General features: G+C 42.3%; 1 protein-coding gene across 2 annotated transcripts in view; it reads left to right on the plus strand.

Annotated features, from left to right (window-relative positions):
- DCC (DCC netrin 1 receptor) overlaps positions 1-22,342 on the plus strand; it is a 606,037-nt gene that overhangs the window by 273,244 nt on the left and 310,451 nt on the right. For both annotated transcript variants that reach the window (XM_087772741.1, XM_087772742.1), the window contains exons 3-5: positions 4,717-5,001; positions 20,100-20,250; positions 20,609-20,745. In XM_087772741.1, coding sequence (XP_087628867.1) covers positions 4,717-5,001; positions 20,100-20,250; positions 20,609-20,745 — 573 coding nt within the window. The remainder of the gene's footprint in view (positions 1-4,716; positions 5,002-20,099; positions 20,251-20,608; positions 20,746-22,342) is intronic.

Below are 22,342 nucleotides of genomic sequence, written 5' to 3' on the forward strand. Positions count from 1 at the left end.
CTGAGTGGGGTTTGTATTTAAAAAGAGGAAAAAAAGATCCAGCCTTATTTGTAGTGGTCATGAGCTTTTAATTAATTAATCCTATCTGAGTATTAATACAATTAACATGTAGTCACCTAATTTAGATAACGCCCATGGGTGGAAGGTGAAGATGAGGGATTCCTCTGCCTGCCTAGTGTATAGGAAGCCTTGGGAGGTGGGCAGTCTAATTTAGGCATAAAGGACAAATGCTCGCATATGAACGATGTTTATATGTTTTTAGCTTAGGTATGTGAATTTGAGGGAAATTGAGCGCTAATAAGAAAAGATCATCTTGTGGTATCCTGTATACCATGCTAATGGCTGAAGCAAAGAGAGCAGCTGGAAACTGGGACTGTAGAGCAAATGAGCAGCTCCTCACTAAGATTTTGTGTTTCTTCTAGCAAACTTGGGTGTAGTCCCAGCTGGTGGTTGATAAGTAGTATTTGAAATACACAGCTCCTAGCAGGAATGAAGGATTTCTGATATCGGACACAAGTTTGGGGAGCAGTTGAACTTTTTTTCTTGTTGAAAATAAGTAATAATAAGTAGGCCTATGATTACTTGGTGCGTCGTCTTCTGGCCTCATCTGCTCTTGAAACACTGGCCAGCTTTCTGTCCTCGGCTTCTCGGGCGGTGAGGCACCTTCCTCTCCTTCACTTTGCACCGAGGTGCCCTTTGTGGCAAATCGGTTTAACTTCCATCTATATAAACCTTAACTGCCCAAATTTCATATCTAAAAAATGTAAAGGCATACAGTATCTTATTAATATTCATTTTATTGTAATATTAAAATCCTTCCCTTGGAATCCTTCTCATTAAGCTGACAGCTGGTACTAGGAGTGGCTGGCTGGTACCGTGCGGCAGGAATTCCCTGGCTGGCAATACTTGCTAGAAGTATTGCTAAGTGCATATTGGTAATTTGATTTTTTTTTTTTTCTTTTTCCCCCTAATTAGTTTCTTCTAAGTCAGAAATCTGAGTGTCTAGCTTTTCATAAGCTTTATCTCCTCCTAGATGTACGGCTTCCAGTCCCGTAAGATGGGGTTTGCACCAAGAAAGGGGGCCAGTTTATTTAGCTCCCGTGTCTATGAACGATCCCGAACGCCCCGTCTGTGCTTGGATTATTTGGTGTGAAGTCTGTAGGTCTTGCTCTGATACTTCTGCTGCATGTTACTCGGTGCAAATCTTTTCAGAATTGTAAATAGGAGCAAGCAAACAAAAAAGAATATAGAGTAACTAAAGCGTAGCACCTTTTTGGAAACCAGCCCGTGGAAGAGAGAATTAGACAGCAGTTTCTAAAATATTTACATTTCCAGATTCACTCACCCATGCTCTCTCGCTTTCCTATTTTCTGAAGCAAGCAGAAGGAAATCACTCTTTTTCATTACCTTGGTTTCTTGCCCTTCAGCTATTCTGTGAATTGAAAGTGGGAAAAAAAAGGTCTTGTCTTGATGTTAAGTAACCTTGCAGGCTTTAATTTGAAACAAACAAAGCATTTAAAGCAGTTCTTCTCTGGGGGATTGTACTGAGTGCTACTAAATTGCTGAATATTTAATAGCTAAACATGTTCCAGACCCTGAGGTCTGTCCCCCAAATGATAAGCCTTTTTATTAAGTGAACTTTAATTGCTTAATAATTGGGTCTTCTGTAAGGAAAGATGGGGATCCTGATAGGCTGCCAACCAGACTGCATGGTAAATCGGAGTCGGGTACCGCTTTCAATTAAGTTTCCGAAGTAGGTTTGGGTATAATGCAGGGAGGTGCATCTGTGACCCCGTGGCTACGGAGCGAAGCATCGCCGAGGATCTGCGATGTTTAATTCCAGAGTCTGTCTCGGAAAGTGACTTTCTCCGAATGTATTTGCTGCTCCGTTCCCTTGAGCCAGCTCCCGACAAACTAAACATCTGTGTAGCTCCAAAAACTGTCTTTAAAATAAATCAGCGTAAGCCAGGAGAGCCGTAAAGACCCAGTGATGCTTTTAAGATCTCACGTATTATGGTCCTGCAGAGAGATGAACGAGTTTTGAACATAACCGTGGAAAAAGGTGGTTAGTGTCTTTTCACCGGGACACAGCCAAAGGTTTTTTGCAACATCCTGATCTTATGCATAGATTTTTATGGTGGTTTTTTAAGCTTTAAAAGGAAAGGGAGGCGGCGCAGAGATGGGGCAAAGCGTGAGCTGGCTGCGTGCAGGGGCAAGGCAGGTACGGTGCTGCCAGGGAAGAAAAAGTCCCCTGGCAATTGTTTTTAGTCCTAGTTTTTACCGTAAATTGTTAGATTTAGCTCTCTTTCCTCCTGGAAAAGTCTGCAGTTTTCAACAGCTTTCTATCACTGTTCACACTGCGTTTCTCTTCAATTTTTGTTGAAGTGTTGAATGCTTCTATTTTTCTAGCTTGCACCAGCTTTGCTGGGGGTGAAAAGCTGTTACTTGTGTGTCTGTGCCAATAGCTCGGCTGGAAAGTAGCATCCTCACCGCGACGGGAACGTGTGCGAGGGGGCAGCGGGTGGCAGGGCTTGCGTGGATGGGGCTGGGAACGACTGCCTTTTCTTCACTCACTTGGTTCGTAGGGATAACTTGTAAACACGGCAATTAAGAAATACTGCTGCCCACACAACAGTAGATTCATGTAGGCTCTTTTTGACGTGTGGAAATGCCATTAGGAAGCCTTGTCCGAGAGAGTTTGTCTTGTTAAAGAATTTCCCTGCTTCAGCTCATGGAAGCGCTTCACCCGGGTTGCGAGATCTCATCCTTGCAGATGCTCTGGGAGATATCGTAGAATCCTAGAATGGTTTGGGCTGGAAGGGACCTTAAAGATCACCTGGTTCCAAGCTCCTGCCATGGGCAGGGACACCTTCCACTAGACCAGGTTGCTCAAAGCCCTGTCCAACCTGGCCTTGAACACTTTCAGGGATGGGGCACCCACACCTTCTCTGGGCAACCTGTGCCTCACCACCCTCACAATAAATAAATTCTTCATTATATCCAATCTAAATCTCCCCTCTTTCAGTTGAAAGCCATTACCCCATTGTCCTATCACTACAGGCTCTACTAAAAAGTCCATCCTCATCTTTCTTCAAAGCCGTCTTTAAGTATGGAAAGACGGCAATAGGGTCTCCCCAGAGCCTCCTCTTCTCCAGGCTGAACACCCCCAACTCTCTCAGCCTGTCCTCACAGAAGAGGTGCGCCAGCCCTCCGATCATCTTCGTGGCCTCCTCTGGACTCGCTCCAACAGGTCCATGTCCTCCTTATGTCGGGGGCCCCAGAGCTGAACGCAATAGGAGCAACGTGTTTGAGGAGGAGAACTGAGACAAGAGGTGGGTGGCCAAAATCACACCAGAAAATAGGTGTTTGAACCAGGAAATCAACTTGGGGCTCCCACTCAAATGTCGTCTTTTTAGTATGCAATTATTCCCCCGTACGTTGCTTTTGCTGAATGTTTGGGTGGTATTTTAATGTCTGGAAAGTTGGGGTCTTTATTCTTTGCTTCCTCAGCTTCTTTATAGCCTCTGCTGACAGCTCCTTTTTGAAAGCCTTCACTGTATACCGGCTGATACCATCTAAAAGATGCTTGTTTCCTATATACTTTTTAGCTGCTTTTAGTGTCATCTTTTAAGTTTTTCACTCTGTCAAACGCTTGGTGCGTGTTTGCATGCACTGCTGAGTGATCGTATTTACTGGTATGGCTTCAAACAGTCCCTGCAGGCAGGCGAGCATTCCCAGCCAGGCTGGGGACTGGTAGGGTCATTTCTAGGGACTGGCCAGGACTGGAGCCAGAGCAGGTCCCCAGAACATGTCCACACCATCTCTAGCACATCCCTGATCTAAGCAGTTGCTTCAGTCCATCTTCTTGATTTGTCCTTCTCCTACTTGGCTGGAAAGAGGGCTGATTTATTTTTTCCTCTCCTCCTTTTTTTTGTTTTATTTTCCTTCTTTGCAAGTTTATCTGTGCTCTTTGCAAAGCAATGATGCTTCCAGGTAATGAAGTTCATGATCTTGACATCATCTTTCACTTGCTCTTGGACTCTTGCAGACCCTGTCCTGTTCTTGCTGGGTTTTTCTTCCATAGCACGTGAAGGACGTGGTCCTCGTGTTTTTGCGCCGAGTGAGGCTGGGGCATCTGGGGGTTGCGCAAAGAAAGCTCTCAGCTCTGCTCTCCTGCCCCTGCGAGTCAAAAATGTTTCATGAAAAACAGAGCTGTTTGAAATATTTGATTATGTGACCCAAGTAATTTATTTAGCAGAGGCTTTTTGGAGTATTTTTCCTTTTATCTGGGGGGAAGAGCATAGAGAAGGAGAAATACAGCATGATGCGACTGTACCGTTTCCCTAACCTTACATAGGTTTGGTTGTGCTTTCCTTTGAATGCCGCCCTGTTGTGAACAGTTTGCGTTGCCTGATAGCGTATCTGTACTTTGTTGAAGTTGTTCCTGAGTGGGTTTGTAAGTAACAGGTGCAATTTGTTACTCTTTATGTTGATAACACATCTTTTCTTTGCTGTTAATGAGTGTAATTTGCAATGGAAAGTGTTAGTCACCCTGTCATTATAGCAATCTCCAAGCAGTTTTCAGAATATCACATAATTTTTTTATTTTTTTTTTGTCTGGATTATTAACAAAATCCAAATCAGCATGGAAACAGCGTGCAACTTCTATTTTCAGCAGCTATATAATTGCCTTTTTTTTTTTGCTTGTGTTTGCAGGACCACTGAGGTTTCTTTCCCAGACAGAATCTGTCACGGCTTTTGCGGGAGACACCATTCTGCTGAAGTGCGAAGTTGTTGGGGAGCCCATGCCTGTGGTGCACTGGCAACGAAACCAGGAGGACTTGTTCCCGAGCCTGGCCGACCCGCGGGTGGCCGTCCTGCCCTCCGGAGCTTTACAGATCAGCAGGGTTCAGCATGGGGACACCGGGATCTACAGATGCCTGGCGAAAAACCCAGCCAGTTCAAGAACTGGAAATGATGCAGAAGTCAGAGTTTTGGCAGGTAAGAACCAGACCCTTCTACACAGCCTTTCTCTCTTGTCTGGTTGTGTCCTTTGGTTCTCTGAAAGAGCAGTCACTCCTCCTGGGGCAGCTAGGCTGATTTATCCCACTTTCTTTCCAGTTACTTCTACAAGCTTCCAAGTTCTTCACATGGAAGAGCCTGGAGACCTTTAGAAGCAGTTGGATGCAAAGGTGAGGAGTTGATCCCTTAGGAAAGTATTCATGCTGCCTAACTTCAAGTACCAAATTTGGATATGTATGAAGCTGGTCTCTTTTACGTGGTCGATGGAGAGAGACAAGTACTTCCCGTCTCACGATGTTGGTGAGAGCACTGGAATTACTTTCCCAGAGCACTGGAATTACTTTCCCAGAGCACTGGAATTACTTTCCCAGAGCGCTCTCTGGAAGAGCTCCTCTCACTCCATTGACTGGAAAGGCAATCTGTTGGGACTAGCTGCTGAATTGACCTACTCAAAGTTAGGTTGCTTGGATACTTCAGTGCCTGATATGATCTGCCAGGTTGCCCAGACCGCGGTTTGGGATCCAACACAGTTTAACTGTGACAGGTAATGTGCTTAAATTCATGGGCAAGTGAGCATCTTGCTCTCTTTCTTAATTGATAAACTCATCAGCTAAACAGATGGTTACCACTGCAGTTTAGTATGTAGATCTGAGCACCAAAAGAGTGGTTTGAAAAAGGTGTTGCTGCAATATCTCCTTCCCTTCTAGTTCTATGCTCTAACACGTAACCACTGATTACATGGGTCAGGGATGATGTATTTTTAGAAATTTTTTTATATACATTTTCTAGGCAAATGTTGGTTTGCATGATTTCTCACTAAGTGAGAGGTAACTGAGCAGGATGCTCAGACTTCCGAGATGGTCCAAATGCTGTAGTAATCAGGAAGCCTGGGGTCAGTCCCAGGGAAGTGTCCCTATGCTAACAACATGTGAAACTTGATGAGTTCATCCTTACTTCTAGGAGTGGTTAATAACAGCTCTGGGATTTAATGCAGTGGAATTTGGAGGACTTCAGTTTCTTCTGTGTTTGCCATCTGACACCAAAAGAACCAAACCAAACCCCACACTCTCCCTCTAAGCCTAGGATTACAAACCAAAGCCCGTGTCCTCGCTTTCTGCTGTAGTAGTAGGTATGGATCCTTTTTGGAGCTGCAAAGGAAAATAACAGCCAGAATAGCTGGCAGCAGGGGAAGACCACATCACCTGGAGTTACCTGCAGGTTTTTCTTTATCTTTTTGGTGACCAGAGTTTGTTCCTGATCTCTGGAGCATGGACCTGTTCCCCGTTTGTTGGTTTATCTAACAGGCTGCCCCAGGTTGGATGTTCTTGGGGCTCCCAAGCTCACCGTGAGCCACAGAGCCCTGTGCTGTTCCTTATGCATCGGGCAGCACCGAGGCATTCCTGCCTCCACCGTTAGTAATGGCAATTTGAGATCCATGGGGAAAAAAACTTTTTTTTTTTTTCCAGATGTCTTGATTAAAATTAAGAAAATCATAAAACTTTGTATTTCAGACAGACCTGGAGGACTTTTCTCTGCCTCCTCAGCTTCTCAGAATATTTTTAATTTGCCATGCATTCTACATTTCTGATCATTTATGGATGGATTGATGTTTTTTCTTGTTCCCGGTTTTGGTTGTTAGCATCCTGGCTAAATGGCCTCTCTCAGGCTGTCTATAGGAGAGAAGGGAATTAATTTATCTCTTCCCAGCACGTTAAAATTTTATACCGGGGAGACACTGGAGCAAATAATGAGGAAAATATGTAACAGGGAACTAGTGGAGTCCGTCAGACTTTGGCTTAGGGCAAGCAGCACAAGGTCTTATTTCAGCATAATGTGAGCAGACAGCAGCTCTTATAAGAAATGAACGGTGCTCCTGAAACAAAAATTCAGATCTTATTGAGGCTCTTGGGAATTTTGTTCTCACGTGCATGCTTTGATGGTTCAGAGCTATCTGATACTTTGCTGCTAATTCTGCCTCTCCTGTTTTCGCTTGTTGGTAGAAATCTGTCTTCAGTTGCAGCTCTCCTCTTCCATAATTAGCGAAGGCAGAATACTCTTGTTGGCCTTTTTCCCTTGGTTAGTGGGGAGGAAAAAAAAAGAAAAACCTTAAATCTTATTCAAAGGAATAGGCAACAAAACAAAAAAATAGAGTAGGTAGTGTATCATAACTCTATTTTTAAAACACTGCTTCTTCCACAGGTAGTGGTTGTGATTTGTTTGAACCCGCAGTGTATCTGTCAGGTTTTGTGGCGAAAACGGACCACGATCCCGGCAAATAATTTCTAATCTTCTCTACAGCTTCCAAACAGAATGCAAGAAAAAAGAACGAGGGCTAAACATCTTTAGTCATTTAGTCTCTTTAGTCAAAGTGCCTGTGGCTTAAATATTTGATTCGACATTATGGTGTGTCTGGAGATATCTGTATCTCCTCTTGATAGCAACATTCATCATCTGACATGATACAGGTTAGAAAAACAAAATATTTGGATGAAGGAATTACTGATTTCCTGGACAAAAAAGTAAAATCCATCCTACCAGACCCAAACCTGTAGTTTAACTCACTGTATAAATGAAGGAATAGTTGATTCTTCAACCTCCGTTACTGAAGAGAAGTGGTTTGTGGGTGCATGAATGAGTCTTAGCGGGGGGGCAAAGCACTGAGCAGGACCTTTTTACTTTGATAACTAAAAGACACTTTACAAATGACCATTTGCGAGTGTGTTTCCTAGGTGCAGTTTGATTCTGCCTGGGGAAGCTCTGGAAGGGGTGGATTCTCCCCCCAGCACATCAATAAATGCATTTTACAAAGAGCTCCAGCCTCTCTAAATCCTCTATCGGAAACCATGTGCCTGTAGAAGCACACGGGCCATACGAGAATAGATTGTGAAGAACTTGTATAAAAAAAGCCCAACAAATCTGAGCAAAAACTCTTGAGGAGTTTTTAATGTGTCAGTTTTTCTCTTGCTGTTAATTTTAAGGGTAGCTATTGCAGCTTTTGGCAGAAAGCTCATTTCAAATGCACGTTTTTTCACCTTTCTAATTGAAGTGCTCTTCTCTGGGGTCCAGAAACTTAATCCCAGGTGAAAAGTTTCAGCAAATACTGAAAACATGAGGAAATATGTATTCAGATAACAAGATGGACTCACCTAATTAATTTAGAGGGAATAATGCTACTGTACAAATAAAAAAAGCAAAGGTCTTATACAAACCAGTATTAAGGAATTAATTCTTAGCCGAATTCGTTGCTTCTGTAAATTAATGAATAAGTTTCTTTGGCAGGTCTGTCCACTTCAGAAATACAGATACCATTTTAAAAGCAAAAGTTGAGTAGTTTGGTGCCTGAAAGCTATTCGTTCCCTATTTATAAATAATAATCCTGCATTTATCGTTAGCCGTTCAAGTAATCTGCCGCTGTAGTAGTGTCTATTGTGGAGGTTCCTCCTCTCTCTCCGAGCTTGTCTGCTGAGCTGCAGCACAAGATAACGGTAACAATATCATGTAATTCCTTCGTATTGAATGCGAATACGAGTTTGGTTGCTGCCGTGTGATTCAGCTCCTTCCTCGCGGTTGCACTTCTGAGGCGAGAGGGATAACGGCGGCGAAAAGGACCGAATTGAAACGGATCCCGCGAGAAGGAATTAGGGAGAAGAGGTTGATGGGTGCGTTTAACTGCACACAACAGAAGTTGCCTCCTGAGCTCAGGCTTGCTTTGATGCTTAAGTGACTCCGCTTTATAGAAGAGCAGCGATTGCGATGTTCAAGTTATTTAAATACAGTGTGACATCGTGGTACTGACGGTTTTGCAGTTACCCCTGATTTTGAGTAGTCATGTAAATAGAGGAAGCATCTTGTCTGAGGCCATGCAATTGGGCAAACGTATGGGAAACAAAAGCGGTGGAATATACCGAATTACGTTGTTCGGTATGAGTTTGTTCAATATGAGTTTTATAGCTAAACTTAGTCTTGAGGAAGGTCTGGTGAAGCTCATGCAGGCGATCTTCGAAGCTCAGCCGTTGATTCCTCGTGCAATGTGCAGAGCTTGTACCAGGTGCAGGGAGACCTTAAAGATTTCTTCTCATCTTTTATAGCCTGGTGTTGACTCACATTCCCTAACAGCCAGTAATTGTCTAAGTCAGGTCTTTACCTTATTCTTAACCTCAACAGCTAGTGCTTAACAGTGTTTATTCTTAGATGAAAACAGATTTCTAACAGATGTGGCCCACTTAAATACTGAACTTGTGATTTTTTTTTTTTTTTTTTTTTTTAAATCTAACCAATTTCATGTTTATGTTCTCCAGTGCCTATTTCCTGCAGGGGTGCCTTGCCCTAATTCTGATTAGTACATATAAAAAACCAAACAACGACGAAACCAAACAAAAAACCCAGCAAAGAGAGTGCCATTTATAGCTGCAGAAATTGCAGGGGTGATGCCACAAGACCAGAGGCAGGTCCCCTTCACAGGTGGATCTGGATCGCAGTATAAGCTGACCTCGTTTGTAGCACGTGTATTTTCATGCTCGTTTACAAGCAAGGTGATGCATGCAAGCGTGCAAAGCCTCTGCATAGAGCTAAGGGTGCTTTGGAAGGGATTTCTATTACCAGAAATCTGAATACCAGCTGTGAATACGAGCTTCCAGTTCAAGGCAGTAGCTGAATGTTGATAAATTAATAAGAGTTCAGAAAAGAACTAGGATGTTTACTGTACGTAGCATGCCTTTTGGTAAACACATGGGAAATTTTGTACTTTATCCAGGACATCTTTATAGACTTGCTGTTAGTGTGCTCTGTAAGCACTACTTGGGGAAAAAAGGCTCTTTAACCGGCAGGTTTTTATGAACTAGGTGAAAAAACTAATGCCTGGAAACCTGAAGCTATGTTCTTGCAAGCAGAAAAAAGTTAAACGCTTAAAACCAGTAACAGCCATTGGAACTGTGTATTTTTGTACTGAGTTTTCCATTAATTGCATGTAATCAAGGTTGGATTTTTAGTCCTGCCTTTCCAACCGAGCAACAGATGGATCAAGAGCTTTGTCCTGAGCACCTGGCATAAGCATTGCTTGTTCTGCTAAATGGGTATAATTTCTATTAAAGGTTTCATTTTTACCTCATTAGGAGAGAACCATGTGGATGGGGTATGCCCTGCCACAGAACATGCTGAGTTACTTAGCAATAGTGTAATTACTCTGATTTTTTTTTTTTTATTTAAATTATTAGTAGTATTTGGATGGATTGGGGGAAAAATATTTTCTTGTTTGGTAAATAGATCCTCCTAAGGTGTCATCTGTTAAAGTCAAGTTGGAAAACAAGGCAGCAGTGTGAGAGTATGCAGGCGTGCTATCGTCTTTCTACGTGTATTCGTACAAGGGAAATCCCTAGTTCCAAAAGATTCGTGCAATAACTTCCAGTAGCTGGGTTATCCCTGCTTCCAGCTGCCCAAATGAATAGCATTGCTGAGGTTGCTTTATAAGCTAGCTATATTTTGACCTTTAACAAGAAAAGGTTAAATTTAAAAATGCTTATTAATAATCCTGGGGAATGAGTGATTTCGCCGCTCTCCCCTCGATAAATCTGATTAGTGCTTAAGTAATCTCTTACATATAAATATCAGTTTCCCACGTTCGAGCAGCTTGCCTAGTTGGAAATAAAAACGAGCAGGCGGGCAGAGACGGACGTACAGTCGGTGTGGGCCCTTAGCCGAGATCAATGCAATCGCAAGAACAATAACTAATATCTACTAAAGAGCTGTTTGCGCAGCAGCTCCCTGGCTAGTGGCCAGATTGGTGGTTTTATTTATGAACTACGCGCTGATTGCTCTAAATGGGATTGGGTTTAGTACTTTTTATTGAAGCACAGATTGAGTTCAGAACAAGGGCCTTAAGAATATTATGTAATTTATTTCGCAATGTATTTGAAAGCATAAGTTGTTATTGGAAGGTTCCTGGTATACGATTAACCTTATGAAATTGAGGTAGCTTGAGGATGCTGATGCCGTCGACTAGTGGACCGTAGGCTGGCTTGCAAATTTGGGTATAGAGAGAAGAGCAACGTGGTTCACTTGAAATTTATTGCTGATTTTGCTCTCAAAATGCAGTCGACAAAGAATCCCGAACAAAAGGGAATTCTGTAGTGTTGGAACAGCCTTTGCATTCCTGCTTTGAGATTTGTTTTATGTTAAATAGTGGCACTAGAGCTTTAATACGCAATATTATTTCATACTAATAACTATAACTAATAACAACATACTAATAAACTATTAGTGACTATGACTATTATAGATCCTAAACATCAGAGGTGATGGATACATCGGGTTTGGCATTTTACGAGCTTGTAGGTTTTGGTTTGGTTTTTGGGGGGCTTTTTTTGCTTGATTGTATTTAATTGCATGAAACTCATTGCTTTCTTTTCTGCTATTAACCTGAAAGCTAAACATACACAACTGTCTCTCGTCATCACTACCTTTCATAAAGTTGTCTCTTAAACCAGAAGAGAATTCCCACGTGCTGGAGTCAAGTTAGCAGGCAGAGAGAATTGAAGTGGAAAGAATCAAATGGCTACTGGGGAATTGCAAGTATATTTTATACATACACAATGACGTTACTGTGACACACAGAAAGGAAAGACAGTCTTAACTGAAACCCCCAGCAGTCTGGTTACAAAGAAATTGGAAAAACTCTAAAAATTGGAGCAAGTAATCTGATATAATAGTAATTATGAATTAATAAATAAACAGAATTTGTGGAGAGTCAAAGGAATCAAAGACGTGGAAGATATCAAGAATGAGTAAATTTTGGGGTACAAATGTTTTTCAAATATAACTGAACCAATATTACTAGGAACGGGTGACAGTGTAGAATTTGTTTCAATATTTAGAAGGCAGAAAAGTAAAAAAAAAAATACTAATTTTTGAAAAATATGTGCTTGTACATATGGCATTGGTTTATTTAAAGACATTTTTATATTAAAAAAAAATAATTAGTACTATCTTGACAGGAGTGGCTTAAAACGCTTGTCCAAAACCAGGTATTTTCAGGTCATTGTATCCAAATAAAAAAGCAGCTCCTGGAAGAGCTGAGAAATTCTCAGGACCATTAATTCTTGACCAAAAATTTTGAATACTGAAGATTCCAGTGGCCTGGAACAAACCAACCCTTGAGGAGCTGATGGTCTGTCAGGCTGGCATCTTTGAGACACAAAATAATAGCCTGGTCCACGCAATTAAAACCAGTCAGTATCAGTGTATGAAAACAGACACTGTCAACAGAATTTTTGGTGATGACTTGTATCATTATAGCAGATTTCTAGGAGGATTTCTTTCCTTCAGACAGTAGCGAAATTGAAAATCAATATAGCATCGATGTGCTCGATCAGATCTGTAGCCATCAAGTCTCCAAATAGAAATGGTTACTGAGCAGATATTTTTTTTTTTTAGTGGAAGTCCTCACTAAGAGCCAGGGATATATTTTTGATCCTGTATTCTTTAATATACCGTATAACAATAAAACTGCAATTGAAGGCGAATGCAGGTATCTCAGAGGTGGTAAATACCGAAGAATGTGGATCCCTAAACAGAACTTTATAAATGGGGCAGAATTAAAAAAAAAAAAAAAAGAATATTTTCATGTGATTGGTCTTATTGGCCATATCATAGGAGAGCCTAGCGGCAGGAGCAAACGCTTTCCTATGACAAAAATCTTGGAGGTTGATCTTGAGTAATGAGCAGAACAAGGGTGGAACAGTGCTGCGAGAGAGGCTGATGTGGTCCTGGTAAGGATCGCGGCCGGCTTGTGATGCGGGAGATGTGCGACTTCCACGCTGACTTCAGCGTGACGTAGTGTGTTTGACCAGCGACCATGTTTTCAGAAATGTTGGTTTGGAGGAGGCTTAAAGAAGGGCCCTAAAAATTATTTAAAAGATTATCCCATTTAGCATTTAAAAAGCTGTGACTCAGTTTGGGGCTGCTACTTGTTTCTAAAAGTTGACTAAGCTCATCTTTGATATTTTTTTTTTTTTACATTATTTTTGTTTTTTTTCAACTCTGACTAGGACTGAGAGTAAAATCTCTCTCCTCTCCAGTTATTCAGGGCCACCTTGAAAAATCTTGTCTTGGGTTCTTCTCTGGATTCAGTTACTACCTGGATTGAACCACTGCTCTTTAATTGCTTGTGTCTTTGCATCTCAAGGGCGACGTAGGTCTAAAATAACGTCTGCCAAAGCTCTGCTGCTCAGCTGAAAGTAAGGGTGTAAGTGTGTTGCTACTTTCTCGCCTCAGCTCTGTTCTCCATTTTCTCCATAATGTAGTGGTGGAGCCGTTCCTCATTCTGTTTCAATTTTGCCTCTAAAACTTTAATGGCCAGAGAAAAAGCTTTCTCCTTTTGTCTTGTAAATACAAACCAGCAATGTCCCTTCTCTACCCCTGCAGTAATAAATTTTATATTATTCTTTTACCTAAGGATTTCAAAGAACAAATCAAAGGGCTGTAAATACTTTTGTCTTCATTATGGATGGGGAAACAGAGTGTCTCACAAGAAATCATCATTAAAGCTAGAAATAGGACCCCTGATGTATAGTTTCATGTTCCAGCAGCAACTTGGCACAGTTTTCCTTGCACTTTAGTTAATGTATTTTGAAGTTACTACAGTAAGAAGAATGTCTTAACGCCCTGATTCATGTCAGTGCTAACGCCACAATCTTTGCGTGTCCTTGTTACTTACGTGGTCCTGGTCGTGTTGCATCCCAGAGCTCTGCTGAGCCAGGCTTGCATTTTTGGGAGGGGAGGGCAAAAGGGCTGAAGCAGAGAAATGCAAGCAAGGGGCTTGGGAGGTGGAGGCAAAAAAGCAAAATCCCAAAGTAATAACTGCATTTTGGTTATACGTTTTAATGCATTCTGTATATTGAGAGATCGGTATCATTTTAATGACGGATTTCTCTAACACCGTTCGCACGTAACCCTTGCTTTCTTATTGGGATTAAGCGTTCAGCCTCTAGGCACGATGGTGAGATCAGGTTGGGGAATTTTGCTGGCCTTTCTTCACTGACAGCAGAAAGCAAAATTGGGTTTTATTTGGTATAAATCTTGATCTTTTCTAATCGAATTTAGAAATGTGACTACGAACGCTTAGAGATAGTCCATCACATCACTGTCCTATTAAAGGCATCTCAGTTCTGTCATTTGCAATATAAAAACCACTGCAATAAAAAAATAAAATTGTACCAGCAAAGTACAATGTTATCCAAATATGTTCAGAAAAATTTTCACGGGTATGAGATGATGGGAGTCTTTTGTCGACTGAACAACACTTACAAGTGCAGCGTAGCACAAAGTAGCTTAGCACGGTAAGATGCCATACACCAGGATGCAATGTTTTTATGAAAGCGTTTCCTTCTTTTCAATATAGAATGTAGCTAAAATACTATGGTAACACTTTTCTCCTTGAGTGCTGAAGAGCTGTATCTGTATGGCTGAATTCAAGCGGACTCCTTGCAACTTCTTTTTCCTCGGAAGGCAGAACTAAATTGCATCGTCTTGAGTTCCGCTTGCTTAAGACCAGTTTGGTATGAGACTTAAATACATCCTCAACTCTTATCAATGCATATTGACACAAATCCGAGGGTCTGAGAGAACGAGTAGTGATTGACTATAAAGTATGCTGGTAAAATGTGACAGAAGCTATGCCTTTAACATAAGAATGAGTAAAAAAAAATAATGCAGGACCTTTTCCTGCTACAGAATACATACATGTCCTTAATTACATCACAAATTATCTCAATGACTCCATTAGCCATCCATGTCCTTCTTATGTTGGGGGCCCCAGAGCTGGATGCAGTACTCCAGGTGGGGTCTCACCAGAGCGGAGCAGAGGGGGAGAATTGCCTTCCTTGACCAGCTGGTCATGCTTCTTTTGATGCTGGTCTTACCTTCTTTAGGTACTGGTCCAGCATCAGGCTCCGAGCGTGTGCGTTGTGAGCACAGGCAGTGATGGGGGCCTACGGCCCGTAGGTGGGAGCAGCTTGCTCCGCATGGTTCCAGTCAAGCAGTTTGCTTGAAAAGCTAATGCTGAAAAAGACCAAGAGGTGTCCTGTCACGACCCCATGGATGGGGATGTTGTGGCTGTGAGCCCAGGCCACAGATGCCACATTGGTGCCTAAGTGATTAAATCACAGCTGAAATGATTTCAATGCCTCCAATGGCTCCAGGGCTTCATGCAAAGAATTTCTCATTTGTTAAAGCTGGTCCGTAGTTGGTTGATTATGTGGGCTCGATTATGGTGTACAAGTACCTTCTCAGGGAGAATACACTGAGTGCTCTTTAATCAAGTGGAGAAGGGGATAACAAGACCTTGGGTATCTTTATAATCAAGACTGGGTGCCTTCGTGAAGAATGCGCTTTATTCAAATGTGCTTTTGAGCTCAGGATGGGTTTGATTCTGTGGCCTGTCTTATACCAGAAACAAGATTGAATGGCCCTTTAGTCTTAAAATCTCCCACTCGTTTTTTCCTTTGTCTCCAATGTAAAAATCTAATTTGATGGTCTGATCTTCTTTATTTCTCAGCTGGAAATAACTGGTTGCACTGGTTCAGCCATGAGGAGTTTTATCAGGCGAGTCTGAACCAATACTGACATTGCTGCCCATGCACTAGATGCGAACTGCTTCCTTAAGCCCACAAAAAGGCCTGATTTTTCTCACAAGGTCTGTTCTGCTGCTGATGCATGTTTTTGTAGAGTTTACTCAAACACGTTTAGTGATTGTTTTGTTTTATTTTTTTCCCCTGCCAAGCATAAGTGCATAAGTGGGTGGAGACTGTCCCACCTCCAGTATAACACTCCACTGCAGAGGTTTGTGGTCTGTGGCCCCACAGACTTTTTGGTCAATGAATTCTTTTAACATCCAACACCATCCCCTTGTTCAAGTCAGATCTCGGCTCTGAGAGGAAATTGTGGATGTCCACCTTCAGGACAGGGTGCCTTTGGAGACTCCTTGGTTCCTTGTAAGGTTCTGGTTAAATAATTGTAGCTTTAGATAATGCTGCCTTTCGTGTCCTCGTTACTGAGCTCTGGTTTTAGACCACTCTGGTTTTTTGGAAGGTGGTACAAAGCCAGCGGCTGTGATATGCCAGCTTTTAATAGTCTGTGACAGCATGTCAGCCCTCCTTAATAAGTACTCATGGGAAACTAGCATTTCTTATCATGAAAGCTGTGGGTTTGCTTCTTCATGCTTAAATAAAATGTGTTAGTTATTCCATCCAGACCCCTCTGGTAGTAAAACCGACTCTAGCCTTTAAGATATGGACACAAGGACCGACTGCGGCTGTGATTTCTGTGGGCTGTGCCCGGCGCAGCAGATGCTGGCTGCCACCAGTGACGCCCAAAGGCACAGCTGCCACCTCCTGGGAGGCTCAGCCCGTGCTGGGGACTTGCCTGAATAATGTGCAAGTTCTGATCTTCATGGGTTTCAAACCACAACTCTCTCCATCCTATTATTTTCTGAAAACGATAAGATATTGTTGTCTTTTTCTTCCTGTAACAGATTTTTTTTTTTTCAACTCTCTATGTGGCTTTAAGCTGCTAACTTGGCTGTACCCTGCACTCTCTATTCAACTGGAAATCAAGCGGCAAAACATTGCTTCACAACTGACATGTTTAGTTTCCATCTGCTTTTGAGCTGTGTTTCTGGATGAAAGAGGGCTGTAGAGAAGATGCGACCTTTTCAGCTAGCAGCTATATCATTAGGGAGTTCAGAAAAGTTTCAGTACAAGCTTAGGCTTCTGTTTGTGAGTCTTGAATGGAGCAAGAGATGGAAATGAAGAAGAGGAGGTGATATTCAATATCTGTCAGTTCAATATCTTCATATGATCAATATTTTCAGTATCTGTGCTGTTCAATATTTTCATCGATGACATAGTGGGATCGAGTGCACCCTCAGCAAGTTTGCAGATGACACCAAGCTCAGCGGTGCAGGTGACACGCCTGAGAGACGGGATGGTATCCAGAGGGACCTGGGCAGGCTGGAGAGGTGGGCCTGTGTGAACCTCATGAGGTTCAACAAGGCCAAGGGTAACGTCCTGCACCTGGGTCAGGGCAGTCCCCGGTATCAGTACAGGCTGGGGGATGAAGGGATGGAGAGCAGCCCTGCCGAGAAGGACTTGGGGGTGCTGGGGGATGAAAAGCTGGCCATGAGCCAGCCATGTGCTCTCACAGCCCAGAAAGCCAAGCGTCTCCTGGGCTGCATCCCCCGCAGCGGGGCGAGGGAGGGGATTCTGCCCCTCTGCTCCGCTCTGGGGAGACCCCCCTGGAGCCCTGCATCCAGCTCGGGGGTCCTCAGCACGGGAAGGACATGGAGCTGTTGGAGCGGGGCCAAGGGAGGCCACCGAAATGCTCCGAGGGTGGCACAGCTCTACTGTGAGGACAGGCTTGAGAGAGATGGGGGTGTTCAGCCTGGAGAGGAGACTTTTTAGCAGGGCCAATAGCGATAGGGCAAGGGGTGATGGTTTTAAACTAAAAGAGGGTAGATTCAGACTAGATAGAAGGAAGAAATTTTTCATGATGAAGGTGGTGAAGCGCTGGCACGGGTTGCCCAGAGAGGTGGGAGATGCCCCATCCCTGGAAACATTCAAGGCCAGGCTGGACGGGGCTCTGAGCAACCTGATCTGGTTGAAGATGTCCCTGCCCATGGCAGGGGGGATGGACTGGATGGGCTTTGGAGGTCCCTTCCATCCCAAAGCATTCTATGATTCTATGATATTGGTGTTCTTTATGCTTTTTTGACTAAAGCACTTTTGATGATTGTAGGTTAATTAAAGGATCCCAAAATAATAATTAAAAATATTTACCTAGCTTTGAGTCCATCTTCTGCCATCTGCCGTTATTGTCTAAATATCTGAGTCCCAGTTTGGTGTTGGACGGTGACTTCCCTCTTCCAGTGTTCACATATTGGTACCTCTTTGTTTAACCTTGGGCTTGGAGCTTGGTCTGGCCATCTGCTGTCATGCTTAATGCTAACAGCTTTGCTTTCATTGGGATTTTCACTCAATTATGTCCCTTGGGCACATGCAGAATTTTACCAGGCAAATTAGAGGTGAGAGGAAAAATCCCAAATAAAATACTGTTGTTTTTCATTTTGCTTGAAGTGTGGTGTTGCTTTAATTATTGTAGTTACTAACTGATCTTCAGATTGTTGACAGAGCTTTAATGAAAACATCATTTCCATTGGAGGAGTTAAGACAATAGTGATGTCTCATTGTTTCTGGTCTCCAATACAACAAAAATGTATTTCACATCGCTGTAAAAGATGAATGTGCTATCCTGCTTTTATCCAAGTGCAGAACAGCAGTACCTATTGAGCTACTTCTGTGTGGTTTAGGATTTTGCAGTTTTGTTTAATATCCAGCCTATACTAGCTCTGGAATTCCATTTATTCCGAATGTATTTGAAGAACCCTCTCAGCCAAATGTATTCTACTAAATCCTATGGTTTCAATTATCAATCATCTCCTTTTCCTAACTTCATATTTAACCTTCGTTGGTGTCGTTTTCCCTATATTTTTATTGCTGTGCTTCTTACTGCTGCTCACATCTCCCATCCTAACTAGGATCATTATTTTAATCAAAGGCGACCTCTTTGTCATTTCAGAACTAAGGGCTTTTGAAGGAATGGAGACTCTCCCGTGTTGAGATCTGGATACTATTTACAGATTTTGTTTGCTTTCTGGTTTGGCACGTCTGTTTTCATCTTTGGACAACTGACTTGGGGTTGCAGGAAAAAAAGCTTTGGGTTTCTGCTAGTTGTCTGCCATGTATTTAATTGCTTATGTTAAGGTGATACGTGTATTTGTGGTTATTGCAAGAGATACTGTGCAGTTCACAGGCCAAAGGTATTGCTGTGGTCAGCTAAGATGTCTTCACAGATTGAAGCTATTGAGTTGTACGTGAGATCTTCTTCCTCGGTTGCGTTTATTCATGGCTGGCAATTGCACGTCCATCTGGTTACAGTAAGAAGTTGAAATCTGCTGTTGCTCTAAATCCATAATAAATGCACGCAGCTAGTTACCGTTGCTTTCTACTTGTATGAGAGAACCAGCGAATTACTTGGAGATGATTCTGGAAGATCTTGTAGTTGCTAATTTGGTGGGAATATTCACTTATATTGTGTAATTTCTCTGTTTGTGTCAGGAAACAAGGAGTAATGTTTAATGGCAGTAGTCCAGCACATTTGTTTCAACATCTGTGATAAGAAAATGAAGTCATTTTCAAGAAAAAGAACATATTCGTTAAAAAGCAAACAAACCCCACTGATTTCCTTGGCGTATGGTTCCGTTTGCTGGTATTTCAGGCACAACGGGTGGGATTTGGGTCTAGGTTGTCACCTGAATGTGGGTTGTCCCCTGGTCAATGGGGATCCACCCGTGGCAATCAGAGACGCTTATGGAGAGATTCAGCTCGTCCTAAAGCTCAGCTCAGTTGCCCGCAGGTAGGTGCCTAGGGCTGTGAGACAGCCTCCGACATGCGGGGCATCCGTGTGGACGCCTTCGGTCAGGCAAAGGAGAATTTGAGGCACTAATCTTTCTACAGATTCCTTCGCAGTTCAGATTTTTTCAAGTTATTTCGGTCGTTTTCCGAACTTGAAGCTTTCCTTGTCTTCTCTCGCCTGCCATATTTATGAACTTCCCTCCTGTGTCTCCAAAATAGTGTCGTTAATCCAGTACCACTCTTAACCTTATGTATATCTGTCTTTTCTTGCTGTGACTGTGTCTTTTCCTGTGGCTTTCCAAGACCTGACTTTAATACCAGGCTATAAACAGTCCTGTCTCACTTTCCCAAAAGCTGGTATTTTTCTACCTTCAAATTGCTCCCTTGGGTTCAACCTGTAAGCAGCTTTAAGATTGCCATTTGATACACATTTTATATGTCTGTACTATGATTTTTCTCTTTTTCCCCTCAGTAAGAATTTGTGAAAGCTGTGGTCTCTTGGGTCCGTTATTGATCAGTCGTTTTATATTCCCCATTCCCAACAAAAAGCATGTTGTTCTGTTTTTTTACTTTTTTTTTTTAAATGGATGATAACTGTCTCTTTTGCTCTCGTAGATCCGGGTTTGCACAGACAGCAGTTTTTCCTGCAGCGCCCATCGAACGTGGTGGCCATGGAAGGGAAGGATGCTGTTCTGGAGTGCTGTGTTTCTGGGTACCCCCCTCCCACCTTCACGTGGCTGCGAGGAGATGAAATGCTCCCCATCAGGTAGCTCAGTCCTTCGCGGGTTGCGTCTCTAACGCTTCGTTTCCTTGAGCAAAGTAAAGGCAAACCAGAGTGGTGCTTTCAATTCAGTGGGGTGGACTTGGAGGCCAGGAGGTTTTCCTCTTAAATATTAATGAGACTAGACGTGTCTCTTAACCTGCTGCTATAACTCATCTCTGCACCGAATCCGAGGGTTGAATTTGATCATAAATGTCACCTAGCTGGTATTTAAAATGGAAGTGTAAAGCTATTAAGAGCAAAAATCACAGCTGAGAATTACTTAAAGCATAATTTACTGCATGTATTTTTCTAGATAGATAGCCCCTTAACACGTTGCGGATGTGTGTTATCAATGTTTCAGGTCCAAAAAGTATTCGTTGCTGGCTGGCAGTAACCTGCTCATATCAAACGTGACCGACGATGATTCTGGGACATACACGTGTGTAGTCACCTACAAAAACGAGAACAGCAGTGGCTCTGCAGAGCTGTCGGTGATGGGTGAGTACATGAACTGCACCCACATTGCTTTTCCAAGAATGTTTTTAATTATTCCCTCTTCCAGAACGCCTTAATTTCCAGAACTCCAAATAACTGCCGACTGTACAAGTCCCTTCCCTGCTTTGATCAGGTATTTGCACCCATGGAAACCGAGTCCTGTAAATCTTTGAACACCTCCCACAATGCCTGATAGCCTTGCTGTTGCCGAACATCTTATGGTATCAGATGCTAATTGCTACTGCCTTCTGTACGTGGTTCTTTCCCTTTATTTCTCCTCCCCGAAGCCTGATTTTTGGTATTACAATGGATGTTCCCATTGTGCACGATGTCGGACACAGTGGGCTGAAAATCAGGTTTGTAGCTGCTTTTATTTTGTTTTTTTTTTTTGTCGTGAACAGTCAATATGGTAAGATAAGAAAAATCAATGTATTTAGCGTCTTCTCACAACAGAAGTCCAAGTAAATTCATGGAAGTCCTCACTCGGCAGTGATGCTCTGAGGGTTCCCACTGTTAAATCTTAGGAAAGTGCCCTCCCGACAGAACCTGCTTTCCCCCACGCTTCTTCCTCATGGCAAATATTAATGGAATCTGAAATTTGTTTAAATCTAATAGCTGCCTTTTTTCTTTTTTCTTTGTTTAAACCATTGAACAATAGCAGAGTGCATTAGTGTTCTTCAGTCAGATCTAAAGAATGACATAGTTAATACTTAGTCAAACAATAACATTTCAGCGTGCTGTTCTATTTGCATTCTAGCTTTAAAGCTTAGGCGTGAAAAATACTTTCATTAGTGAATAGAGCCTTAATTTGGATTATAAGATATTCAGTGCTTGTATAACAATATCCTTTTATCAAGCCATAATAAAATATAATAATTACTGGTGATGGAGGGTTCCGTTCTATTCCTTTAGGTACATTAATGTAATACATTGTTTTACTGGATAAAAATAAAAACGTGGCTTTATAGTTGTGGAAGTTAATTTATTATGGGATTGTTTTCATTAGAAGGAATCAAATATTGAAAAGGCAGGTAAGTTGTTGAGCAGTATACTTTATTTGCCTTATTGAAATATGTGGATTTCAAATCGAGTGTGGAGGAGGTGACTAATTGTCGTTTGTGAAGTAGAAATAGATTACACTGATATTTCACCCCAACAGTCGATTGCATTATCTGTTGGTAAGAGCAACTGTGGCTGGAGGATCGTTGCCTACGTTCTTGCGTAGGTAGCTTCTGACCATGTAGTTCTCATGAAAATTAATGGGAGTTTTACATTTAAGTTCTTTATGTACCTTTTGAAAAATTTATTCCTGTCTGCATTCAGTCTGTGACGCATCTAGCTTTGGCTTCGTTATGCCTTCTGCTGTAAGTGTGTCGCACCGAAATTAAAGGTACATAAATTTTCAGGCATGTTGAGAGGTATGTGATGGCAATATGACGCAACTGTAAGGGTGAATGTAAGATGATGAAAATCTCCAAGAGAAGAAGGCAGAATGCCAAGATGGTGCTGAGCATGAAGCTAGACCGACACAAAGATGAAAGATGCCACAACGGCTGACTGTTCGCAGTCTCAAGGGGAAACCAAAACTGCGTTGCCATGG

The sequence above is a fragment of the Nipponia nippon genome, unplaced genomic scaffold, assembly GCF_047370975.1.
Source record: "Nipponia nippon isolate SJK-2023a ecotype South Korea unplaced genomic scaffold, ASM4737097v1 scaffold_37, whole genome shotgun sequence".
NCBI lineage: Eukaryota > Metazoa > Chordata > Aves > Pelecaniformes > Threskiornithidae > Nipponia > Nipponia nippon.